The sequence below is a fragment of the Lutra lutra genome, chromosome 15 (assembly GCF_902655055.1).
Source record: "Lutra lutra chromosome 15, mLutLut1.2, whole genome shotgun sequence".
NCBI lineage: Eukaryota > Metazoa > Chordata > Mammalia > Carnivora > Mustelidae > Lutra > Lutra lutra.
In genome coordinates this window covers 36,897,193-36,923,775 of record NC_062292.1, presented here as the reverse complement: position 1 = coordinate 36,923,775, position 26,583 = coordinate 36,897,193, and the positions used below count along the sequence as shown (strand labels likewise).

The following is a 26,583-nucleotide window of genomic DNA, read 5'->3' as shown; positions in this document are numbered from 1 at the left end:
TAAAAAGTTACAAAATGAAAATAGTAACAGCTCTCACCTCACTAGGTTATTTTATAGTTTAAATTAAAACCCATTAGAATGTAAACTTCATGAGGACAGTAATTTTACTCTTTTTTTCCACTGCTGTATACCCAAGATTAGAGCATGACCTGGTATATAGTGATCATTCAAAACATTTTTCAACATGAAGGATAATTACAAACACCAAACAGATTACAAACACTAAACATTAGACATTTATCAATAATATAGTTTTATCATTGCTTGAGACTAGTAGGTCATTTTTCTCTTTAAGAAGTGTAACCTAGACAACACTGCGTTTTAACATGAGGTATCCATTATCTCATGTTTCTAAGTTCATCTCTCCATTTGATCAATGGTGGCAAAGAAATCAATGGCCACAGGTGAACTTTACTCCATGGACTTACAATAGGGAATTGAAGTTGAAAATTTACCTTGATTTTATGCAGTCTGAGTTAATGATTTGCTGCTGCTATTGTTGGCCCTTACAAGTTATTATGTTTTTATTGGACTCTGGCATGAAAAGTATTGTCAATTAACATAGTCATGTTATTTTAGTATTATTTGAAAATATTTTAAATGAAATATAAGTTTTGTTACAAAGACACTTTGACAGATGTTGTCAATAATTAACTTTTTCTTCAGGCAAAGTATTGTGTACTTATGAGTCCCTAGTACTTTAGAATTGTTAAAATCTTTGTTGGGCACACCATTGACGATGAGGACGAAAGAGTTGGCTTTTATCATCATATTAATCATCTCAGGAGAACTCTATGCAGAAGGTAAAATTAATTTTTCATAATCTTTATTCTCTAAAAATTATAAAGGGAAATTCTAACATTCATTTAACTTGAACTTTTATTAATAGTCTTTCATTTGCATATCAACTTTATGAAAAGCATACTTCTTATAATTTTTATAAATATTTAGGCAGATTTTTTTTCCTTTGGGCATAACTAGTAAACTATTCTTATAATGACAAACTTAGAAAAACAACACAAAACAAAAAAGAAAACAGCTTTGTATCTCTAGGTTGTGTGGCATAGGAGATGAGGATCTAAAAACTTGGAAGGGTTTCCAGTCTAACAGTACCACCTATTAGAGGTCGTATGTTAACCTTAATTCTAATTTCATACTAGAATTTATTCCTAATGCTGCATAGCTTGTACAATTTTAATTCTCTGTTCATAAAGTGAGAGCTTAGTGTTGGAAATTTGAAAAAGAAATATCCAAGAATCATCAAGATTTTGGAATCTTTACCCTTTGATTTTTATCCTAATTTATTCACTGGTTGAAATTTTTTAGTGATTAGGAGGAAGACTGTATAATGTTATGCAGATAAAGACACTTTTGAGGATGAAATGGAGCTCTATTAATAGTTATATGAGACAACAGTATAAGTTAGGACTGTGCAGACAAACCAGTACACATGGACTCCTTAACTCTTAGAAATCTTTATAGCCAGATTGACTGGTGTGTGAATAAGTGTGAGTGAGACAGGCAATGTGCAAGTGTGGGTTATTTAGGACTAGTTAATAGTGTTATTAGGCTGTAGAGATAAGAAACAAGAAAGGATAATTAGGTGTCAGCAAGAGTGAATATACAAATGAGGAAACCACACAGCAATAAGACTTTTCTAAAAAACACATTTGGAAATTTGTTGAGATAAAATATCCTATGAATTATAATTGCCTTTTATTTCTTTTTAAGATTTTATTTATTTATTTGTCAGAGAGAGAGGGAACACAGGCAGGCCGAGTGGCAGCAGAGGCAGAGGGAGAAGGAGGCTCCCTGCCGAGCAAGGAGCCTGATGTGGGACTCTATCCCAGGACGCTGGGATCACGAACTGAGCCGAAGGCAGCCGCTTAACCAACTGAGCCACCCAGGCGTCCCTATAATTGCCTTTTAGGTAATAGTTTACTATAAATTTCCTACCAAAAAAGTGTCTGCAGTTAAAATTATGAAAGTGAAATAAATAGAATTCATCTTATTTGATACATTCAATTCTACAACAAGATAACTTTTGCATGAATTATTTCCTTTGGTTTTATTTTTCTAAATAGGGAAAAATCAGCTGATATAATTCTCTACATCTATATACCACGAAGACATTGCATTTTCCTCAGGATGCCTGGGTGGCTCAGTCAGTTGAGCATCTACCTTCAGCTCAGTCATGGTCCCAGGGTCCTGGGATGGAGTCCCACATTGGGCTCCTTGCTTAGCGGGGAGCCTGCTTCTCTCTCTGCCTGCCATGCCCCTTACTTGTGCTCTCTCTCTCTCTGACAAATAAATAAAATCTTTTAAATAGAAGACATTGCATTTTCCAGATAATTTCCTAGTTATTATATGGTTTTTACTCCTTTTACTCAAACAAACAGACAAAAAAGCTAACCATAATTTCATATTTCCATGCTTTCCCTCACCCCATTAGGAACATTAGGGGCAAGAATTGAATTAATGGTACCTCTCATTTTACAACATTCAATCATCATTGGCCTATGAAATGTTCCACTTTTGCTTTATTTATATATTTCCTCCCTATATCCCTGACCCTGAATTCCATTTCCCCTAGCATCAAACTGGGAGCCACTGTTGTGTATTTGACATATTCATATATATGTAACTATCTTTCTGAACTATGTCTTATTTTCTGTATGTGCTTTATAGTCACATAAATGAAAGCTTGCCATCAGTTTGATCTCCTTACTGTTTTGTTTTACTTGCTACCTTTTAAATATATTCCCGTGTTGCTGAATCTATTCTGTTGCTTTTAACTGTGCATAGTGTTTCATATATTTTACTTATCTATCTTCCTTGTGATGGACATATCATTACTTCTAATTTCCTTCTAACCACAAATAACTCTTAATGAATGTATCCTATGATCACCTTATTTCTTTGTTACAATTTGCCCTGTATGTGTTCACATGTGTTAACAAAACTGTATTGTCTATTTAAAAGTTGCTAAGAGAGCAGATCCTAAAAGTGTTCATCACAGGGAAAAAAAATTATAAGTGTGTGGTGACAGATGTTAACTAGATTTATTGTGAGATGATTTTGCAATATGTGCAAATAAATACATGGAATCGTTATGCTGTCTACCCAAACTAATAAAATGTTATACATCAATTATACCTCAATAAAAATTTATGTCAGTACATGTAATGTTTACTTACGTGTGACAGGCTTCTTTCACTGAATAATATGTTTGTGAGATTCACTATCCAACATTCACCACGGCTGCATGACACTCAGCTTTGTATTGTTGTACAATATTCCACTGAATGCATGTCTAAAATGTGTTTATCTTTTCTTCCATGAATGGGCATTTGGCTTGTTTCCAGTTTGGGACTACATGAATAGTGCTGCTATGAACATTCTTTTACATGTTGTTGGGTGGACAGAAGAATACTTTTATTCCTTCTTTCATTTTGTTGATGTGATGTATAACAATGACCAATTTTCACATGTTGAACCTTCCTTGCATTCCAGGGACAAAATCTACTTGCTCATTGGTCCTTTTAATATGCTTCTGTTTGCTAGTGTTTTGCTGAGAACCTTTGCATCAGTGTTCATAAGGGATGAGTGCTTTTTAAAAAAGAGTACATGTATATTCTGCTTTAATATTGCCAAAGAAAGCTGAGTACTTTTTATGAAGTCTGTGACCATATATATTTCCTGTTTTGTAAATCTCTTGCTCAAGTCTTTTATTTATTTTTTAATTAGTTGTCTGTCTTTTTCTTTCAAAAACAAAGCCATTCATTTCAAAATTTTGTGGGTTTGCATATCTTAAGTGGAACTTCATCTACTCTAAACTCTGCTGTCCAATATGGTAGCCACTAGCTGCATACAGCTATTGAAATGTGGTTAGTCCAAGTTGGGAGTGCTGTAAGTATAAATATACTCAAGTTCAGACTAGTAAGAAAAAAAAAATGAAAAACCTTTTTAATATTTTAATGGGTTAAATAAAATGTATTATTAAAATTAACTTCAACTGTTCCTTTTATTAATGTGACTACTAGAAATTTTTAAATTACATATGTGGCTTGCATTATATTTCTATTAGAAAGTGCTGTTTTACAAAGTTAGGGAAAACTTCCCTGGGGAAGTGGTTTGACTAGTTTTATTCTGACTATTGGTTATTGGGGTTGCTAGTAGATTAATTCTGATTGAAAAACATTGCCACAGAAGTCCCTTAAAAAGTGAGGTAATAAAAATAAGTACTGGTCCAAGTGGCTTCAAACACTTTGAATTTTAAAATTTGCTGCCATTTGATCACACATCCTATGGTTTTAGATATACCTTTCTGTTTTCAGCTTGATATTTACTCATTTCAGAGAAACCCTGTGGTCTTCCTAGTGTGGAAAATGGAAGGATTGCCCAATATTACTATTCTTTTAAAAGCTATTACTTTCCAATGAGAATAAACGAAAAACTGTTGTTTTCCTGCTTGGCTGGTTATACAACTGAAACTGGGAAACAAGAGGCTCAAGTCACATGTACCCGAGAGGGCTGGTCTCCAGAACCACGTTGCTTCAGTGAGTGTGTGGGTTGTGTCCACAAAATATTTATAATATTTAAGGAGATCAGTTCATAAAGGTCCAAGAAAATCTGGTGGGTGGTGAAACCTTTTGGTAGTTAAGAACAAATTACCAACCCATTCTTTCTTTTAAAAATGAAGACATATTCTGAAATTCTGTAAATAGTATTTCTTATTAAAATGTTATTGTCTTTGTTCTTTAGAGTACCTGTAAAGAGAATACGGATATTTACTGAAAATGGTATTATAATACTGTAAGAAACAGATGCAAATGACTTACTTTAAGGAATGAGGAACTTATACAGATAATAGTGCATAGGAAGCCAGAAAAATGCTTGACACCGGACTTAGGAAGAATATGATTGTTACTCTAGTGTTTTATCCTTTGAAAAACTTCTCTCTTCTTTGTGTGCCAACTCCTTCTCCCATAGATTCAGAAAAATGTGTTTTCTGAATTTTAAGTTCAAATTTAGAAAAAGGAAATCTGATTGGTTCTTCTCATTATTTCATGCCAGGCTATCCTATGTCAAACTATTAATGGGCTTCCATTAGATCAGCTGACCTATCTTGAACAAAGAAAGGACTCTCTAAGCTCTGTTTTACAGAGTAGAGGTTTCAATTGGGCCTGTTTCATTTAGAAAAGGAAATGAGTATGATGGTGCTTGGTATGTATAGTGAGCATATCCATGTAGGATAATTATCCTTTCCACGACTGGAGAACAGACCATAAATTTAAGCATTGCACTTTTAGTATTAACATAGACCACAGAAAGAAAGGAAGAAGGAAAGAAATAAAGGGAGAAAGAAAGAAAGAAAGAAAGATTGATTAATATATAGAGCTTAAAAATAAATGAAACATTAGCAAGAGCTTTGAAATAGGAACCAGAAAGAAGAACTCAGGTTTAGCGTGTCGTCTAATGGTTAAGATAGAACCTCTGCAGTTAACCTGCTTGTATTTGAATTCTGTTCCCTCACTGGGAAGAGAGCATTGTGAGCCTAAGCTTCTCATCTATAAAGTGGGCATAAACCTGCTTCACTGAGATAATCCATATATAGTTCTTGGCTTGTTATGAGGATCTAATAGTAGGGCTTAAAAAAATTACTGAGCTCATTCAGTGCTGAGGTATATTTATTATCTGACACAACACTGTTGCAAGTATCTGCTAAAAAATAACTGCAAACTCAAAGGTTTTGAGTAACAGGTCTATGATTCAGTCCCCAGTCAGTCACTGTCTACACGGACTGACTGGGGATAGGCTACACATACTTACTGTGTGGCTAGGTGATCATTTGCTGAGTTAAAAAAAAATGAACGTAGTTTTCATGTTAAGGTATCTGCAGACATATTTAAGGACCCATAAGTTAGGTATGTGCTTTTGTTACATGGTGTTGAAACTTGTCAAACACAGTAGATTTAAATATTAGGACGTCAACCCAAATGAAATTCCTTCTATTTGTCATTAATGACAATTAGGAGAAGAGTTCTGTTATGTTTTCTAAAAGTAGATGTGATAGGAGTGGGAGTCACAATAAGAATCAAAGTTAATAAATACAAGGAATGTCATTGTCAAGTTGAATCAGTTTTTTAAGAAATTTGATTCAGAATATGCAGGATAATTCCAAAATTAAATCAAATCAAGGAATTCTGGAGTGAAATTTTTCTCTGTCCTTTAAATTCCAAGAAAAATATTAAACTTTTACCTTAGTTTTACAAGTAAGTAAAAGACAAGTTTAATTTCACCAAGTTAAGCAAAGATTTTTTTTCTCCGCATAGAAAAATGCGTTAAGCCTGAGTTGAGGAATGGTTACATCTCTGATGTAAAATTAATGTACAAAATTCAAGAGAACATGCGTTATAGTTGTAATTCAGGATATAAAACCACTGGAGGAAAGGATGAAGAAGTAGTTCAATGTCTTGCTGATGGATGGTCTTCTCAACCTACCTGTAAGAAGGAACATGGTATGTGTTTAAGAATCATTTCCTAAATAAAAAAAAAAAAGAATCATTTCCTAAATCAATTAAAATTGATTCTGATTGCCTTTTTTTAGACTAATTCATAGTTTTTCCTGCATATGTTTCTAACAATTATGAGGACATATTTTTGTCATAATGCTTATTATTAAAAATTTTTTTGCTACAAAAAAAAGAATCATTTTCTAAAACTAAAGATAAATGACTGTGAGGCTAGTACTTTCTTATACTGATAGTCATTTTTATTTAATATAATTGATTTTTTGTATGTCTGTAAAGGCAAGAAGTTGATATCATATTGTTTTTCTTAAATGTTAGGTGTTTCCTTTACCCACGAGTTCCCAACTCCCACAACTCACCTACTCCACTAGTTCCTATTTAATATTTTTAATATTAATACACTTTTTAGAGCAGTCTTAGATTTACAGAAATACTGGACAGCTAGTACAGAGAATTCCCATATACCGCTTCCTGCCCTTGGCCACATTTGATTACCCCTATTATTAACATTTTGTATTTAGTGTGGTATATTTGTTGCATTAACCAAAGTTCATACTTTAGGGTTCATTCTTTGTGTTATACATGCTGTGGATTTTGTCCAATGTATAATAACATGTATCTACCACTCAGATATTATACAGAATAGTTTCAATGCCCTATGAATCCTTTGTGTTCCACCTGTTCATCCATTTTTCATTCTGCCAACCATTGGCAACCCCTGATCTTTTTTTTTTAATTGCAGTAAAATATACATAACATGAAATTTTAACTATTTTTAAGTGTACAATTCAGTAGCCTTCAGTACGTTCACAATGTTGTATAACCATCACCATTATTTCTTCTTCATCACCATTATTTCTTCTTTATCAACCCAAACAGAAATTCGTACCCATTAAACAATAAACCTGTGTATCCCCCACCCTACCCCAGTATCTGGTAACTTCTATTTTCTGTCTCTATCAATTTCCTTATTTTAAGTACTTTGTATAAGAAGGGTCACGCGGTATTATCCTTTTGTGTCTGACTTACTTCACTTAGCATAATGTAGTCAAGGTTCATCTATGTTGTAGCATGCATCAGAATTTACGTTCTTTTTATGGCTAAATAATATTTTATTGTGTGTATATAGATAGATCATCTATAGACATTTTGTTTATCCATTATCCATTGATGGACACTTGGGTTGGTGGCAGTTCCTCTAAAAATTAAACATAGAGTTACCATAGGATCCAGTAATTCCACTTCTAGGTATATATCCGGAGGGAAAGCAGGGACTCAAACAGACTTTTGCATAACAATGTTCCTAGCAACATTTTCACAATAACTAAAAGGTGGAAGTAGTTCCTACTTTATACTATAAATAAAAGAATGGAATAGAATAGGAGTGCCTGGGTGGCTCAGTCGGTAGAGCATCTACCTCGGGCTTAGGACATGATCCTGGGGTCCTGGGATTGACCCCCGTGTCCGGCTCCCTGCTCAGCAGGGAGTCTGCTTCTCCCTCCCACTTGGGATCTCTCTCTCTCAAGTGTGTAAATGAAATCTTAAAAAAAAAAGCCTGGAATGGAATGGAATGGAATAGGATGAAAAAAAAAAACCTCAAGCCTATTTCTCACAACATATATAAACTGCTAATTCCTTTATTAGAGAGGAATTTGAGGTAATGCTCATTATCTTTATTGGTAAACCAGTATCAGATATACTTAAAATAATCCAATAATTTGAATATGTATACTTTGTTAGTGTGTTGTTAGTTGCTTAAATTGTATAAATCCTCAGATGACACAGACTCAAAAAATTGTTACTGTACAAGCCTTCAGTTGAATTGTGGCCTTCTGCCAAGTATACTAGACCAGAATTTTAAGAATAGAAGACTGGTGGCATTAAGACACAAGATGTATAAAGAAAAACAGGAACTAGAGACGCAAAGGCAAACTGGCTATTTTTCAACTTTGCTGAAGTTTGATTCGGCCAAATATGCTTCAGATTTTGTGAAAATACATTTTGAGATTTATTTTTAATATTATAGTTTTAGTGATAAAGTTCATAAAATAAATAAAGTTGATTTTTTTTTTTTTTTAGAAACATGTTTGGTCCCTGAATTAGATCATGGGAATTATTCCACGACGCAGAAAACGTTCAGAGTGAAGGACAAAATACAGTACGAGTGTGCTGCTGGCTACTACACAACTGGGGGAAAGAAGACAGAGGAGGTAGAATGCCGCACATATGGATGGTCTCTCACACCAAAATGTACCAGTAGGTTCTCATTTTAAGGACAATCTAGTCTCATTTTAAAAACTTTCTCTCATCCAGTAGTGTATATAAATTGTCACACTCATGTTTCATTTTTCATACTTTTTTTTTTGCTTCGGGTTTTAATTATGTTGATCACCAGTTTTGATCATTTAAAGCTCTCAAGTAGAAAAAGAATTTCTCTTTGCTCAGATAATTAAATTAGAATAAGCCTAATGATACTTAATAAATATAGAAATTGGCAAGCTTTTGTTATGTGTAAAAAAATATGGCAAATTTACTCATTTCTATTCCAGACATGGTATATTGTTCAACAGAAAAAATAACACATTTTTTGAATTTTATTTGTGCTTTCATTTTTAGAATTAAAGTGCTCTTCTTTAAGATTAATAGAAAATGGTTATTTTCATCCTATAAAGCAAACATATGAAGAAGGAGATGTAGTTCAGTTTTTCTGTCATACAAATTATTATCTAAGTGGATCTGACTTAATTCAGTGTTATAACTTCGGTTGGTACCCAGCATCTCCTGTATGTGAAGGTAATTTTTAAAATTTCATACTCATACAAATAAAATATTGTGTCTTAATTAGCTTAATTTCTATGCAAAAATGTTTCTGATGTTATCTAATTCTTGTCCTGAGTGCTATTTTTTTTTTTTCAGTTTCAGAGGTAAAGTTTAGTGATTCATCAGTTGCATACAACACCCAGTGCTCATAACTTCAGGTGCCCTCCTTAATGCCCATCATCCAGTTACCCCATCCCCCCACCCATCTCCCCTCCAGCAACCTTCAGTTTGTTTCCTAGAATTCAGCGTCTCTTGTGGTTTACCTCCCTCTCTGTTTTTGTCTAATTTTATTTTTCATTCCCTTTGCCTGGGTTCATCTGTTTTGTTTCTTAAATTCCACATATGAGTGAAATCATACAGTATTTGTCTTTCTCTGACTGACTTATGAGAACTCAGCCATCAAAAAGAATGAAATCTTGCCATTTGCAATGATGTGGAATGACACGGAGGGTATTATGTGGAATGCTATTTTTAAAAATAAATATGGTCTTTTAAATCATTGCTAGATATTTTCAGCAATATTTAATCTTAAGAAATTTAAGGAAAATTTAAGAAATCTTAAAGGTTGTATTAGTTTGTAGAGTGGATGTAACTTTTAAACTCTTTCATTATAATGAATACATTTTACTTATTGGGAATTACTAGATTCAGTTTTCTCACGCTGGTGGTTTGTGACGGTTCTTAGTTGGCCACATATTTCCTGATGTGAAAATACAGTCTTCAAAATGGTGGGGGTAAAGAACAGAAAAATAAAAAAAAATATTACCCAGAGTAAAAATGAAAAATATGGTCCTCAAGTAAGAGTATTCCTAAAATGTAATGTCTATGGCAAGTTTCTATCACTGGACATGTTCAAGCAGACAGTATGATCACCTATTGGGAGACAATTCACACATCATTTAAACATACCTACAATGATATATGAAGGAAGTCCAAGACTAGCAGAGGAAACAAATTTAAAAAGGTAATTGATACAATGTGACAAATATAATAAATTCAGATATAAATTATTTGAACAAACACTGAAGATTTTGATAGGTATGATGTGGGATAGAATTTTTGGAGGTGATGAATAACATTTGAACTGAAAGGTAAATAGGATCTTGAGGATTGGAGGGGATGGAGAGTATATATACTCTGTAGTATAGAAAATAATATCATTATTGATCAACAAGAGAAAGGAAAGTGGAACTTGGAGGAGGGGGTGAAGATTTGAAGCAAATGTTGGGAGGGGTGAAAGAGGGAGATGACCATGGGTATGAGATGAGATTGCCCAGAATGATCCTAACTCTTTAAATGCACCAAATGATAACATTAATGTTTTTGTTTTTGTTTTTAATTTTCCAGTCCTGCCCAAGAGACTTGGTCTAATAGTATAGAAGATAGTTAGCAAATTGTAACATTTTATTACAGAAATAAATTGCAAACCTGCTTAATATCTACTCCACTCCCCATCCAAATTAGCATGCTATTATTTTCTCTAGTAAATAGTGATTAGATGTAGAGTAGGCAGTGCAGTTGGGTCAATAATAATAAATTATATCCTAATCCCTGGAACCAATGAATGTTACCTTACTTATATGGCAAAAGGGACTTTGCACATGTGATAAAGTTAAGGATCTTGAGGTAGGAATAATTTCTGATTATTCTGAGGGTCTAATTGTGGACCCTCAGTATAATCACAAGCCTCTTTATAAGAGGGAGGCAGAGGGAAATCTGACTACAAAAGAATAGAGTTGTGACAATGGAATAGAAGCAAAAGGTTGGAGCAATAGGAGGAAAGGTCATGTGCGTAAGAATGCATGTAGCCTTCAGAAGCTTGAAAAGGCAAAGAAGCTGAGTCATAAACTTGCAGAAGGAATGCAGCTCTCCCGACAACTTGATTTTAGCCCAATGAATTCTGGACTTTTGGCTCCCAGAGCTGTAAGAGAATAAATTTCTGCTATTTTAAGCCACTTAATTGTAATAATTTGTCACAACAGCAATAGGACATTAATACAGTCTGTGTTTTAGAATAGTGAAGAACAGATTTAATTCATGTAGTCATAGGTACAAGAACAGATCCATGGGGCACCTGGGTGGCTCAGTGGTTTCAAGCCTCTGCCTTCGGCTTGGGTCATGATCCTGGGGTCCTGGGATGGAGCCCCACATTGGGCTCTCTGCTCAGCAGGGAGCCTGCTTCCTCCTCTCTCTCTGCCAGCCTCTCCACCTACTTGTGATCTCTGTCTGTCAAATGAATAAATAAAATCTTTTTTAAAAAAAAGAACAGATCCACTACTTAATAGTTAATTTATTTACTTCAGAAATTTCAGTTTATTTATCTATGAGAGAAATAATTATCCCTGCTTAATGAAGTTATTTTAGGATTAGAGGAGATAACAAATGCTATTTTGATTTGCTTGCTTTATTAGTTTTCTATTGGTGCATAACAATGCATCACAAATTTAGCAACTTAAAACAGCACACTTGTATTACTTCACAATTTCTGTAGGAGTCTGAGCCTAGCTTATCTGGCTCCTCTGCACTCCTGTTGAACAAACTGCAATTAAAGTGTCAGCTGGGGCTTCAGTCTCATCTGAGGCTGGACTGGGGAAGAATCTGCTTTCAAACTCATGGTTACTGGTAGCAGTGAGTGCTTTGCAGACAGGTGAACTGAGAGCCTCAGTTTCTTCTTGGGTGCCAGCTGGAGGCAGCCCTTTGCCCCTTGTCTCGTAGCACCACCCCCTTATGGAAGCTCACAATGTGGGCGCTTGCTTTTTATCAAAATCAGCAGGGGGACAGTCTTTCAGCAAGAATGGCCTTAACATACTATGTTGCATATCATGCATACGTAATCACATACTCCCATCATCTTTGCTGCACTCGTTGATGAGAAGCAAGTCAAAGTTCCTGCTTATGGGGAAGGTTATCACCCAAGGAAGCGAATGTTAAAAACATCAAAAGTGGAGATCAACGAGTGACCCTAGGGTCTGCCTACCATGCTTCCTCTGGTATTTGGATCTAGGAAGGGTGCTTATTAAATCTACATATTATTTTTTGTAATTATATGACTAACTCTGGTGATAATTTATATCAGGAAGAAGAAATCGATGTCCTCCTCCACCTCTGCCTCTACACTCCAAAATTCAAACATATTCAACAACTTATCGTCATGGAGAAACAGTTCGTATAGAATGTGAACTTAATTTTGAGATACAGGGATCACAAGAAATACGTTGTGAAAATGGAAAATGGACAGAACCTCCAAAATGCATAGGTTAGCAACACCTTAATCAGTTTTCCCTAAAATGAAGTCTGCATGTGTAGCTATACACATTTGAATACAAAATGTCTCTTTTCAGAAGAAAAGGAGAAGACAGCCTGTGGGGACCCACCCATCATTGAGAATGGTACAGCAAACCTGAACTCTACAATTCATTACAATGGGGATAAAGTGGCATATGAATGTAAAAGTGGGTATCATCTCCGAGGATCAACAGAAATAACTTGTAAACGTGGAAAATGGACACGTCCTCCTGAGTGTGTTGGTGTGTATGCTACATTTACCAGCAATAGTTAAGCCTGTTGTTTAAAAATTTTTCATTTTCCTTATTTAATCTATATAGTTCTAGCAAGAGACTACTGCTTAAAAAAGTTATAAAACACCCTGATTCAGCACCTACTCTGCTGTTTTTTTGTGTGTATATGAAGCCTTCTGTAGAATTTAACCCAATGTAAAGAAGTGGGAAACTAAAAAAATTTTTTTGAATATACATTAATGCTAAACACTGTTATCTGATCTGCTGACACCAGGACTTCTAAGGTTTAAGTGAAAGCACATAAGTAATAGTTGATTGGGTGACTGGCCATAATCATGATCTACTTCCTCTCCCTTCATGTCCTACAAAGTCATTTTAGAGCACTGTGTTCCTGCCTTTAGGTCAGTCCTTCTGGTATTACTTACGTATCTGGCCAGTCTGAACCCTATACCCTGAGCCCTATACCTGTCCCCGGTCTTTTGTTTCACTAACATGCACAACCAGGCTACATTGCCACTCCTGGGTGCTACCCTTCCTGTTACCTTTCTCATTTCTTGATCTCTCCCAGAAAGATCTCCGCAATCATGTTTACCTACGATATTTATTGCATAAGAGAAAAGCTATTAAGGATGCTAAAGAAATGAGAAGAGTAGGAGAAAAACTAAAGAGAGAAAAAGTAGACAATGTCATCCATGGATTGACTGAGATCTGGAATGAAAGGAATGAGAATTAAAAAATAAAAGTGGGTGATGACAAAGGGTAGTTTTAGAACTGACCATAATCTTCAGGTCATTGTTTACCTTTCTATACATTTTAAGAATATTTGTATCATGATTCCTTCATAAGCAAGAAAACTGACAGATATGCATATGTGTTTTTAGGCAAAACATTTGCTGTTATTCTTACTACGTAAATTTTTAAAATATTTGGTCTGAATAGCATTTTTCTCATTTCTGGAGAATTTAGAAAACAATTGTCCTAAACTATATAATATAAATAACAAGGTACAATAGTATGAGTAACTATATGATATCATTATGTTGTTATAAATTCATATTAATTTTTAAATAACCTCTTTTTTTTAAGAAAATAATGAGAATTGTAAGCCACCACCTGATATAATAAATGGGGCTGTTGTTGATGGATTATTAGCAAGCTACACAACAGGATCCTCAGTAGAATATAGATGCAATGAATATTACTTACTGAGTGGAGCAAAAGTATCTCGTTGTGAACAAGGAAGATGGTCATCCCCACCTATTTGCTTAGGTAAGACAGAGAACACATTGTATTTTTTTTTTAATTTTCCCAGCTATATGAGATACAATTGGCATATAACATATGAATTTAAGTTATACCATGCAGTGAGTTGACACACATATATGTTTTACAATAAGGTTCATTGACATTCCCTTCACTTCACATAGTCATAGTTGTATCTGTTGTTCTTGTCATTACTATGAGTGCATTTAAGATGTACTCTCTTGGCAACGTTCAAGTATTCAAAATAAAATTGTAAACTATAGTCACCATTATATACGTTAGGTCCCTAGAACTTATTCCTTTTTTAACAACCCATTGAATTTCTTATACCATTATGTTTGTATTTTATGTGATTTTTATATAACATTTTATTGCATGTAAATGATGATTTTTTTTTCCAAGTGTTTTTCCTTTTCATTTTTGTAAGCAGAAAATCTAATATCAGAGGGTCTAAAACTACATTACTCTTACCTACTATTTTTTAAATTGTGGTAAAATATGAACAACAAAGCCTTACCATGTTAGCCATTTTAAAGTGCACATTTCAGTGGCATTAAGTAGATTCACATTTTAGTGACTGATTATTTTCTCCTAAATGATAGCCTCAGTGTCTCTGTCTATATTGTCCTCAGAATGCATTTGGAGAGAATAATCAATCCATTTCTTTCCTTGGTAGAAGATATTGTTAATAGCTTTCTTGGCTGTCAATTCCTCACTTAAACGGTCACCTTTGTTCTATTTTGTTGAGCAAATAAAAACATATTTGTGATTACTTTAAGTATATTTTAGATTGAAACATAGTGTAATTAACATTAATGATTCAAATGGAGAATGAAGGGAGCTATCTAAATAATTATGTAAGTTGAGATAACTTTCAGAACATAAATATTCACCTTTCATTTCAAACCTACAAATTTGCCTCAATTTTTAATTTTTTATTTTTTATTATGTTATGTTAGTCACCATATAGCATGTCATTAATTTTTGATGTAGTGTTCAAGATTCATTGTTTATCTATAACACCCAGCGCTCCGTGCAGTACATTCCTTCCTTAATACCCATCACCAGACGTGGCAATTGCATTACTGTGTATTTACCCCCAAAATACAGATGTAGTGAAAAGAAGAGCCATATGCACCCCAATGTTCATAGCAGCAGTGTCCACAACAGCCAAACTGTGGAAGGAGCCAAGATGCCCTTCAACAGATGAATGGATAAAGAAGATGTGGTACATATATACAATGGAATATTATTAGCCATCAGAAATGATGAGTACCCAACTTTTGCATCAACATGGATGGGAATCAGCATTGGTGGTATAGTGGTGAGCATAGCTGCCTTCCAACATGGATGGGACTGGAAGAGATTATGCTAAGTGAAATAAGTCAACCAATTATCATATGGTTTCACTTACTTGTGGAACATAATAGGATGGAGGACATTAGGAGAAGGAAGAGAAAAATGAGGAGGGGAAATTGGAGGGGGAGACAAACCATGAGAGACTGTGGACTCTGAGAAACAAACAAGAGATTTACCTCATTTTTTAACTTTGCTAGTCAGAATTACATGTAATTGCAATGTTAATTGGTCACTACAGTTGCAATGAACTTGTTATATTGTGACTTTTGCAAATAGGTAATGGTACCATAATCTTTCTCTAAGTTAAAATAAAATAATCACTTAATTACAAATATTAGCATTTCAAACTATATAAATGCAAATCATTGTTATTTACCAAAAATTGATAAATATATAGAGGCAACTAGAAGAAAACAGAAAATATCAGTAATTTGGGCTGAAACAAATGTTGTTAATGACTTAGACAATGGTTTTCTGAACCTTTTTGTACACACACACATACAAAACCTATTTACAAAGAAATATATGCTGTCACGAGAGGCTATGTAATTCATTTTTTCCCCACAAACTATATTATGAACATGGTTTGATATACCTCTACAATATACATTTTAATGGCTACCTAGTTTTCTGTAACATAGATATGTCATATTAATCACTTTTTGATGGAAGTTTAGTGTGTTTTCAACATTTTTATATTCCAAACAATACATTTTGTACTAAATGTCTGCACATATAAAAAAATTTTATTTTTTAATTTTTAAAATTAAGTATATTTATTTCACGTTTGATTTTGTTTTGGGTATCTTTTTTCAGATTTTCTGAAGAAGAATTTCTGGATCAAAAAGATCTGGAATTTTAATTATTTTTCTGTTAATTGCTAAATTGTCCTTCAGAAAGTTAATCTGATTTACAACTCTACCATCAGTGGATTAATGTATAGTTTCCTTAATCCTTGTCAACTTGAATATTTTAATCATATATTGTTAACCCAACAATTAAAATTATTTTAATTTGATTTATTTAAGTACTAATCAATTGAGTTTATTTTTATTTGATTTGGTTGATTTAAGTTATATTTGATTTGGCTTGTTTAAGTATTACTCAACTGAGCATTTTTTGATTTTCTAGTGGCCACAGGTTTTTTTTTTTCAGTGACTTTGATTTTTCATTCTTGTAATAAAAGTTTTATTTATATAAATTATATTATTCATTTGACGATGATGCAAGATACAACAATGTCTATTGCAACCATTTTTATTTTCCTTTTATTTTATTTATATTGTGTATATATATATATATATATATATATGTAAATTTTAAGTCTTTAGCTCTTTCAACATCTACTTGGTGGTTTCTCTATTCTAAGTCATTCCTAAGCTGCTGTTCTTGTTCAAATTCAAATATGTCTACCTATAACTTTTCTGTTGCCCTCATATTTTCATAGAGGTTTTTGATGCTAAGTTTTTGATGATGTGACTGATAATGCATTGAATGGAAATACAGTCATCTCTGAGGATAAAGACTGGAAAGTTTAAGGAAATCTATCATGCTGTTTCTAGAGAAATTGCCTCTAGGCACATAGACTTAGTGCTAATAAATCAAAGCAAATACTGAATGAAGATCATTTACTGTCATCAGGCCAAGAGGCAGAGTTCGGTACATCTTATTTATCCTTAGGAACCGCAAGTATTCTCACTACAAATGGGAAAAATGGTGTAATAACAAGCAGAATCTTCCATCTGTGAATTATTCTTCCAGACATTATGAACCTTTTTAACCTCCCAGTACTGATCTTCCCTATCTCATTCTACTCCAGCCACTCTGTCTCCTTGCCCTTCCTCACATAAGCTAAGTATGCTCTCACCTCAGGGCTGTTTCCTTTTCCTGGAACACCCTTCCCTCAGAAAATGCCATGGTTCACTCATTTGTACAAATACTATTTTTTCCTTAGGCCTATTCCAACCACATAGCTTCAAAGTATAATTTCTCTTACATCATCCCTTTCTATGCCCCCACCTCTCCCTCCACTATTCATTTCCCTTCTAATTTATGGCATGTGGTTTAAAGATGGCCAGAGATTATAAACCCATATATTTATTATAGCTATTGCTTGTCCTTATGTGTTTCTCCCATTTAGAGGGTATGTTCCATGAGGGTGGGAATCTTTGTTTTGTTCTTTGATGTACCTCAAGTGGTAGGTCTCTCACAAATATTGTACAATAAATACATTTTGTATTTCATGATTTTTTATTTTTTTAAAGATTCATTTATTTATTTTAGAGAGAGAGAAAAGAGTTAGACACTTAACCAACTGAGCCATCCAGGCATCCCTCATGACTTTTATTTTATAGAGAGGAGATCATGCTTAACCTAAGTGACTGTAATATACATTTATATGTATACATATATGTATATATATGCTTTTTACTGAAGTATAGTTGGTACACAATGTTGCATTATTTTGGGGGGTACAGCACACTGATTCGACAAGTCTAAATGTTATGCTATGCACACCACCAATGTAGATACCAACAGTGACCATATAATGTTATTACAATACCATTGACTAAATTCTCTCTGCTGTACCTTTTATCCTCATGACCTATTCATTGTGTAATCAGAAGCCCATCTCTCTCAGTCCCCTTCACCTATTTTGCCCATTCCCATCCTCCCCTCCCCTCTGGCAGCCATCAATTTGTTTTCTTATATATGACTTAATTTCTGTTTTTTTTTTTTGTTTATGCATTTATTTTATGTTTAAGATTCCACATAAAAGCAAATCATATGGTATCTGTCTTTCCATGACTTATTTCACTGAGGATTATACCCTCTAGATACATCCATGTTGTTATAAGTAGCAAGGTTTCATCCATTTTAATGACTGAGTAATATTCCATTATATAGACACTTGTGTTGCTGCCATATCTTAGTTATTGTAAACAATCCTGCAATAAACATAGGGGTGCATACAGCTTTTGAATTGCTGTTTTCATTTTCTTTGAGTAAATACCCGGAAATGGAATTATTGGATCATATAGTATTTCTATTTTTAATTTTTTGAGGAACCTCCATAATGTTCATCACAGTGGCTGCAGCAATTTACATTCCAACCAACGCAGCATGAGGGTTTTTTTCTCCCTCCACAACCTCACCAACATTTGTGACTTCTCTTTTTGATTCTAGCCATTCTCACAGGTGTGAGGTAATATCTCATTGTGGTTTTGATTTAATTTCCCTGAGAATAAGTGATGTTGAGCATCTTTTCATGTGTCTGTTGGCCATTTATATGTTCTTCTTTGGAAAAATGTCTATTCAGGTCCTCTGTCCATTTTTTTAAATTAGGTTATTTGTTTTTTTGTTGAGTTTTATAACTTCCTTATATATTTTGAATATTAACCCATTATCAGATGTATCCTTTGCAAATACCTCCTCCCATTCAGTGAGTTGCATTTTTGCTTTGTTGATGTTTCCTTTGCTGTGCAAAAGCTTGTTATTTTGGTGTAGTCCCAGTAATTTACATTTGTTTTTGTTTCCCTTGCCTCAGGAGACATATCTAGAAACATGTTCTTAAGGTCAAAGCCAAGGAGATTATTGCCTATGCTTTTTTCTAGGAATTATGTGATTTCAGGTATCACATTTAGGTCATTCATCCATTTTGAGTTAATTTTTGTGTATGGTATAAGAAAGGGGTCCAGTTTCATTCTTTTGCATGTCATCGTCCAGTATTCCCAGCATCATTTATTGAAGAGCTCTCTTCCTCCGATTGTAATATTCATGCCTCCTTTGCCATAGATTAACTGACCACATGAGCATGGATTTATTTCTGGGCTCTCTGTTCTCTTCCATAAATCTATGTGTGCATTTTTATGCTAGTATCATACTGTTGTGATTACTTCAGCTTTGTCATATATCTTGAAGTCAGAGATTGTGATACTTCTAGTTTTGTTCTTCTTCCTAAGGATTGCTTTTGTTATTTGGAATCTTTTGTGGTTCCATACAAATTTTAGGCTTACTTGTTCTAGGTCTATGAAAAATGCTATTGGTATTTTGATAGGAATTGCATTGATCTGTAGATTGCTTTTGGTTAGTATGGACATTTTAACAATATTAACTCTTCCAATCCATAAGCATGGAATGTCTTTCCATTTCTTTGTGTCAGCTTCAATTTCTTTCATCAATATGTTTTGTAGTTTTCACAGTACAGGTCTTAACCTCCTTGGTTAAGTTTATCCTTAGGTATTTTATTCTTTTGGCATATTTATAAATAGAATCATTTTCTTAATTTCTATTTTTGCTACTCTGTTGGTAGTGCATAGAAATGCAGTTGATTTCTGTGTATTAATTTTGATTCCTACAGTTTTATTGAATTCATTTTTTTACTTTTAATAGTTTTTTTTGATGGAGTCTTTAGGGGTTTTTGTGTATACTATCACGTCATCTGCAAATAGTGACAGTTCAACTTTTTTCCTTATCAATTTGGATGTCTTTTTTTTCCCCTGATCGCTATGGCTAGAACTTTTAGTGCTTTGTTGAATAAAAGTGTCAAGAATGGACAACTTTGTCTTGATCCTGATCTTAGAGGAAAAGCTCTTCATTTTTACCACTGAGTATGATGTTAGCTGTAAGTTTATCATAAGTAGCCTTTATTATGTTGAGGTAGTTTCCTCTGAACCACTTTATTAGTGTTTTTATAATGTCAAATGTTTTTTCAGCATGTACTGAGATGATTATTTGTTTTGTTGATGTGGTGTATCACATTGAATGATTTATGACTATTGAAACATCCTTGCATCTCCAGAATAAATTTCACTTGATCATGGTAATTTTTAAAATGTGTTGTTGAATACAGTTTGCTAATAATTTATGGAGGATTTTTGCATCTATGTTCATCAGGAATATTGGCATTTAGTTATCTTTGGAGTGTCTGTCTGGTTCTGGTATCATGGTGATCCTGGCCTTGTAGAATGTATTTGGAAGCTTTCCTTCTTCTTTTATGTTTTGGAATAATTTGAGGAGAATAGGTATTAACTCTTTAAATGTTTGGTAGAATTTGCCTATGAAGCCGTTTGGTCCTGGACTTTTGTTTGTTGGGAATTTTGTTTTATTACCAGTTCAATACTGTTACTAGTAATTGGTCTGTTCAGATTTTCTATTTCTTCCTGTTTTAGTTTGGAAGATTATAGGTTTCTAGGCATATATCTTTTTCTTCTAGGTTGTCCAATTCACTGGCGCATAATTTTTGTAGTATTCTCTTATAATCCTTCATATTTCTGTAGTGCCAGTTTTTACTTCTCTTTTGTTTCTAATTTTATTTATTTTTGTCCTTTTTTTCCTGATGAATCTGGCTAAAGGTTTATCAATTTTGTTTTTCTTTTCAAAGAAAGAACTCCGGGTTTCACTGACCTTTTCCTTCTTTCTTTCTTTCTTTCTTTCTTTCTTTCTTTCTTTCTTTCTTTCTTGTCTCTACATCATTTATTTCTACTCTGGTCTTTATTATTTCCTTCCTTCTACTAATCTTGGGCTTTTGTCGGGGGGGTCCCTTTAGGTATAAGGTTGGACTGGGGATTTTTTTGGGTGTATATATGTTTATAATTGTTATATGCTCTTGGAATGATTTATCATTATGATTACATAATGATTCTTTATCTCTTGTTACAGTTTTTGTTTTAGGTCTCTTTTGTTCAATATAAGTATTGCTACCCTGGTTCTTTTTTTTTTATTCCCTTCTATTTGCAAGGTATATCCTTTTGTATCACCTCACTTTAGGTCAAAAGTGCATCTCTTGTAAGCTTAAACAATATTTTTTAATGTTCAAATTAAGTGGTTTTAATTCATAATATAACAATATTAAGAAATGTATAAATTAATTTGATAGCAATAAAGTGTGTATATGTGTGAGGAATTTTAATAATGTAAATGTTAAATATAAAACATTGCTTTTGATACTTGTCAAATTTTTCTTTTAAAAATAAACTTCATACTTGTCAAATGAATAAATAATTTAAAATAATGTTTTGTTTTACAGAACCATGTACTATTAATGTGGATTACATGTACAGAAATAACATAGAGATGAAGTGGAAGTATGAAGGAAAGGTCTTACATGGAGATTTAATAGATTTTGTATGTAAAGAAGGATATGACTTATCTCCATCAACCTTGTTGTCTGAATTTTCTGTACAATGCAATAGAGGAGAAGTGAGATATCCTTTATGTATTAGAAAAGGTAAAACAGTGCTTTCTGACAATTTCTCAGGTGATTAATACTACCACTTGGGTTCAAAGTATAAGAAAGACCCCACCCAACTTACCACCATCATCTTCTAATCTAGAAATTGGGAACGATCTGATCATGTACAGTAAGCACATACACTTAAATAGGATGACTATGCTGACATCTTTTAATTTCAATAAGTCAGTTTTATAAAGGGAGAAATTAATAGGTCTGATAGATAACTACCAGACTATCAGAAGACTGATCTCCCTAGTGTGAACAATCAACACCAGTGGAAAACATTGCTTTTCTGGGGGGTTGGTGGAGAGTATTCTTTTAGAAGAGGGCTTGATGCAGATTGAAAGACTCTATGTGCTCCTTGGATATGGCACTATTGCTTTTAATAAGAAAATAATTTTTAATAAGAAAAAATATTAGAGAAAATTTTTTTTCTTTAATAAAGAAAAAATACATATAGAAAGCATGGCTTCAAAGGGGTTTCATACATTTTCACTTTTGACTTAATAAAAAGGGAAAAATAAAATCACAGTTATCATTATTATTATTTTGCCAGTTTTAAATGTTTTTCAGTTTTATAATATGAGATTCTAATTGCAATCATCAATTTTATAGTACAAAGTTATTGTAGAACTATGCTCTCAATACTTAAAATTTGACAGACATCTTAAAAATGCTTTTACATGAAATATCTCATTTTATTCCTTTTAAAAAATATTTATTTATTTTAGAGAGAGAGAGAGAGCATGAGCAGGGGTTGGGGGCTAGGAGGGGCAGAGGGAGAGAAATCCTCAAGTAGACTCCATGCTGAGCATGTACCTGAGGTGGGGCTCAATCCCACACCCCTGAGATCATGAACTGAGCCAAAATCAAAAGTCAGTGTTTAGCCATCTAGGCCACCCAGTCATCCCTACCTTATTTTATTTCGATAGTAATTATTAAAGTATTGGATGCTTATCATAGAAATTCATTGTATGCTTTTAAAATCATTTTTTTTTCAGAATCTAAAGGAGTGTGTGCATCTCCTCCACTTATTAAAAATGGAGTCATAATTAGTTCAAGATTAGAAATCTATGAAAATGGTTCCTCGGTAGAATACAAGTGTTTTGATCACCATTTTCTTCAGGGGTCTAAGGAGTCCTATTGTTTAGAGGGAGTGTGGACTACACCACCATCGTGTTTAGGTATGTACTGTGAACTATTCACCTATTTAATAAAATAAAACCATACTTTTTCACTTTCTCTTTTCTGTTAGTTGATATAATACTATTATAATGCTTAATTTGCAATATTTGTGTATCAGTGTGCCTACCTCATCACTGGTTTCTGTTTTTTCCTGTAGATCATAAATAACTATAGTCCATCTTGCCCTAACAAATATTTATTAAATACAAACCATATACCAATACTGTTGTTTTATGGGCTAAAAGATGAATAAGTCATGGTGATGGGAGTATATATATATTAACAATTATCATTCAGTGCGATTGGTGCTATAATAGAAATCATGAGTGCAATGAGGAAGCAAAGATAGAAAGTTGTTCTAAGGCAAGTTATGCCTTATTAGTGAAACATTTGAATAGAAGTAACAGTATCTACCAAGATTCTCAGGAGGCATTAAAAAAGCATTTCTTTGAATAAAAAGAAAATATTTTTTGTTTCTGTATCTGACTTATTTACTATCTTATTTTACCAACTTGGACTTGAGTACAATACTGAGTAGAAGTAGTGGGTATCTCGTTTCCCAGTCTCGTAAGTAAAACTTTCAACAATTCATCTTTAGTTACAGTGTTATAAATACTTTAAAATCAAACTTAAAATGTAGAAAGCTTTAATTTCTATTTTTCTAAGAGGTTTTTTTTAATCTTCAGTGAATGTTTAATTTTAGCACTATCTATTGAAATAATCATATTATTACTTTTTCTCCCCTGGAATTATATTGCTTCTTCTTGAATGTTAAAATATAATTACATTCCTACAATAAATCACACTTGGTTGTGATGAATTATGCTTTTTATATGTTGTTGGATTTTTTTTTAATTTTATTTTTTATAAACATATAATATATTTTTATCCCCAGGGGTACAGGTCTGTGAATCATCAGGTTTACACACTTCACAGCACTCACCATAGCACATACCTTCCCCAATGTCCATAACCCCAGCCCCCCTCTCTCAACCCCCCTCCCCCCATCAACCCTCAGTTTGTTTTGTCAGATTAAGAGTCTCTTATGGTTTGTCTCCCTCCCAATCCCATCTTGTTTCATTTACTCTTCTCCTACCCCCTTAACCCCCCATGTTGCATCTCCTCTCCCTCATATCAGGGAGATCATATGATAGTTGTCTTTCTCCGATTGACTTATTTCGCTAAGCATGATACCCTCTAGATCCATCCACGTTGTCACAAATAGCAAGATTTCATTTCTTTTCATGGCTGCATAGTATTCCATTGTGTATATACACCACATCTTCTTTATCCATTCGTCTGTTGATGGACATCTAGGTTCTTTCCATAGTTTGACTATTGTAGACATTGCTGCTATAAACATTTGGGTGCACATGCCCCTTCGGATCACTACGTTTGTATCTTTAGGGTAAATACCCAGTAGTGCAATTGCTGGGTCATAGGGTAGTTCTATTTTCAACATTTTGAGAAAACTCCATGCTGTTTTCCAGAGTGTATTGTTGGATTTTTATTTGCTTATGTTTTTCTTAGAAGTTTTCCATCTATTTTCATGAGAGAGATCAGTCTGTTATTTTCCTTTTGGGTTTGGTATGGTTTCTACTACCCTCATATGGTGAACTGGTAAGTTCCCTATTTCTCAATTCTCTGGAATTTGTTAAGATTGGCACCATTTCTTCCTTAATAATTATAATAATCCACCAAACATGCCGTTTGAGCATCAAGTTCTCTTGAGGAAAGATCCTGACAGCTGTCAGTTTTGGTAGGGTGGTTTATAGAAATTTGTCCATAATATCTAAATTGTCAAATTTGTTGACATAATGTTATTCAGAGCATCCTTTTACATTCTTCTTAATGCCTTTAGTGATGTGTCATTTATTTTTACTGCTATTAAGCTGTATCTCTTTCTTTCTTGACATGTCTTGCTAAGCGTCTTTTATTTATTTTTTTAGAAGTTTTTTTTTTTTTTTTTAAGATTGATTGACTGATTGATTGGCAGCGGAGTGGGAGATCACAGGAAGAGGGAGACAGGAAGCAGACTCCCACTGAGCCTGGGGCTCAACCTAGGGCTCCATTTCAGGACCCAGAGATCATGCATGACCTGAGCCAAAACTAAGAATTGACCAGTTCACTGACTGAGCCATGGAGGCACCCTGGTCTAAACTTTTATTAGGCCTTTCAAACAACTAATATTTGCATTTGTTACCCTTTCATCAAATGTTGCTTACTATTTTATTTTATTTTTTTTAAAGATTTTTATTTATTTGACAGATCACAAGTAGGCACAGAGGCAGGCAGAGAGAGAGAGGAGGAGGAGGCAGGCTCCCTGCTGAGCAGAGAGCCCGATGTGAGGCTCGATCCCAGGACCCTGGGATCATGACTTGAGCCGAAGGCAGAGGCTTTAACCACTGAGCCACCCAGGTGCCCCGTTGCTTACTATTTTAATAATTTATATTCTTATCATTATTTCCTCTCTTCTAATTTCTTAAATTTATTTTATTACTCATAGCATTTTAGGTGGATACTTAGATTACTGATATTCAGCCTTTGTTTTTTTAAAGATTTTTAAAGAAAGTTTAATTTAATTTGTTAAGGAAGCTTAAGGATATAAATTTCCCACTGAGCCTAACTTTAACTTTATCCCCACACATTTTTATGTTCTGGAATTTTATTATTATTCAGCCATTCGGTTAAAAAAAAGTGATACCCATTTTGATATCCTGTATTCAGTCTAAGTTATATAGAATTGTGGTTTTTAGTTTCTAAACATTGGAAATTTTTCTAGTTTCCTTTTATTGATTTCTAATTTGAATCCATTGAGACACACTTTGAATTATATCAATCTTTTAAAATTCATTGATATTTACTTTATTACAAGCATGTATTTATTGTAGGTACACATTCTTTTGTACTTGAAATAAACTAATAAACTGTGGTTATTTTTGGATTCACTGTTGCTTCATATATGTCAGTTGAATTTTGTTTTTTATTAAGTTCATTCATATCTGTGCTGATTTCTGTTTTTCTATCAGTCACCAAAAGAAGTATGTTAAAATCCCTTATACTCTGTGCATTTAAAAACATTCCTCATATTAGTTCTTTCAATTTTTGCTTTTGTATTTTTATACTATCCTACTAAGTCCACACAAATTGAAGCATATTAAATCTTGGTGTACTGACCCTGCATAATTTTAAAAGAGTCCTCCTTTATCTATACTAATACTTTTTGTTTGTTTTTGCCCGAAGATTCCTTACCTATACAAGCTTCAACAAGTATTGTACTTCAACAAGTACATTTTTTCATTCTTTAACTTTAAACATTTTGGTTTTTTATAAGCAATATATAGTTATTTATTTTAAAGCATACTTATTTAGTCTGACAGTCTTTCTCTGCATAGTATTTGCCCATATACATGTTAATATAAGTGCTGATATATTTTGTTTATAGTTACCATCTTACTATACTAGATATATATTCTATCTGTTCTTTATGCTTCTCTCTCTCTCTCTCTCTCTCTCTTTCTTCCCAGTAAATCAGTTTTTTTCATACCATTTCACTTCTACTAGCTTGTCGATTATACTTTCTTCTTGGCTTCCTTTCACTATTTTCACAGAGATTACATAATTCAACCAAGACTTATTACATTTAAATATAAGTTAGTACTTATACCAC

The 26,583-nt window shown here is 33.5% G+C and overlaps 1 protein-coding gene across 3 annotated transcripts in view; it reads left to right on the top strand.

The window, feature by feature from the left end:
• Nucleotides 1-549: 549 nt before the first annotated feature.
• The window catches only part of F13B (coagulation factor XIII B chain), a 39,450-nt gene continuing 13,416 nt past the window's right edge, over nucleotides 550-26,583 (top strand). The window contains exons 1-10 of one of the 3 annotated variants that reach the window (XM_047705736.1): nucleotides 551-803; nucleotides 4,359-4,559; nucleotides 6,336-6,521; nucleotides 8,613-8,789; nucleotides 9,150-9,326; nucleotides 12,430-12,609; nucleotides 12,695-12,880; nucleotides 13,958-14,140; nucleotides 21,522-21,722; nucleotides 22,730-22,912. In XM_047705736.1, the coding sequence (XP_047561692.1) occupies nucleotides 740-803; nucleotides 4,359-4,559; nucleotides 6,336-6,521; nucleotides 8,613-8,789; nucleotides 9,150-9,326; nucleotides 12,430-12,609; nucleotides 12,695-12,880; nucleotides 13,958-14,140; nucleotides 21,522-21,722; nucleotides 22,730-22,912 (1,738 nt within the window). In that variant the 5' untranslated portion in view covers nucleotides 551-739. Of the gene's footprint in view, nucleotides 804-4,358; nucleotides 4,564-6,335; nucleotides 6,522-8,612; nucleotides 8,790-9,149; nucleotides 9,327-12,429; nucleotides 12,610-12,694; nucleotides 12,881-13,957; nucleotides 14,141-21,521; nucleotides 21,723-22,729; nucleotides 22,913-26,583 lie in introns of those variants that run through there. The other 2 variants (XM_047705737.1, XM_047705739.1) reach the window with 2 other exon arrangements.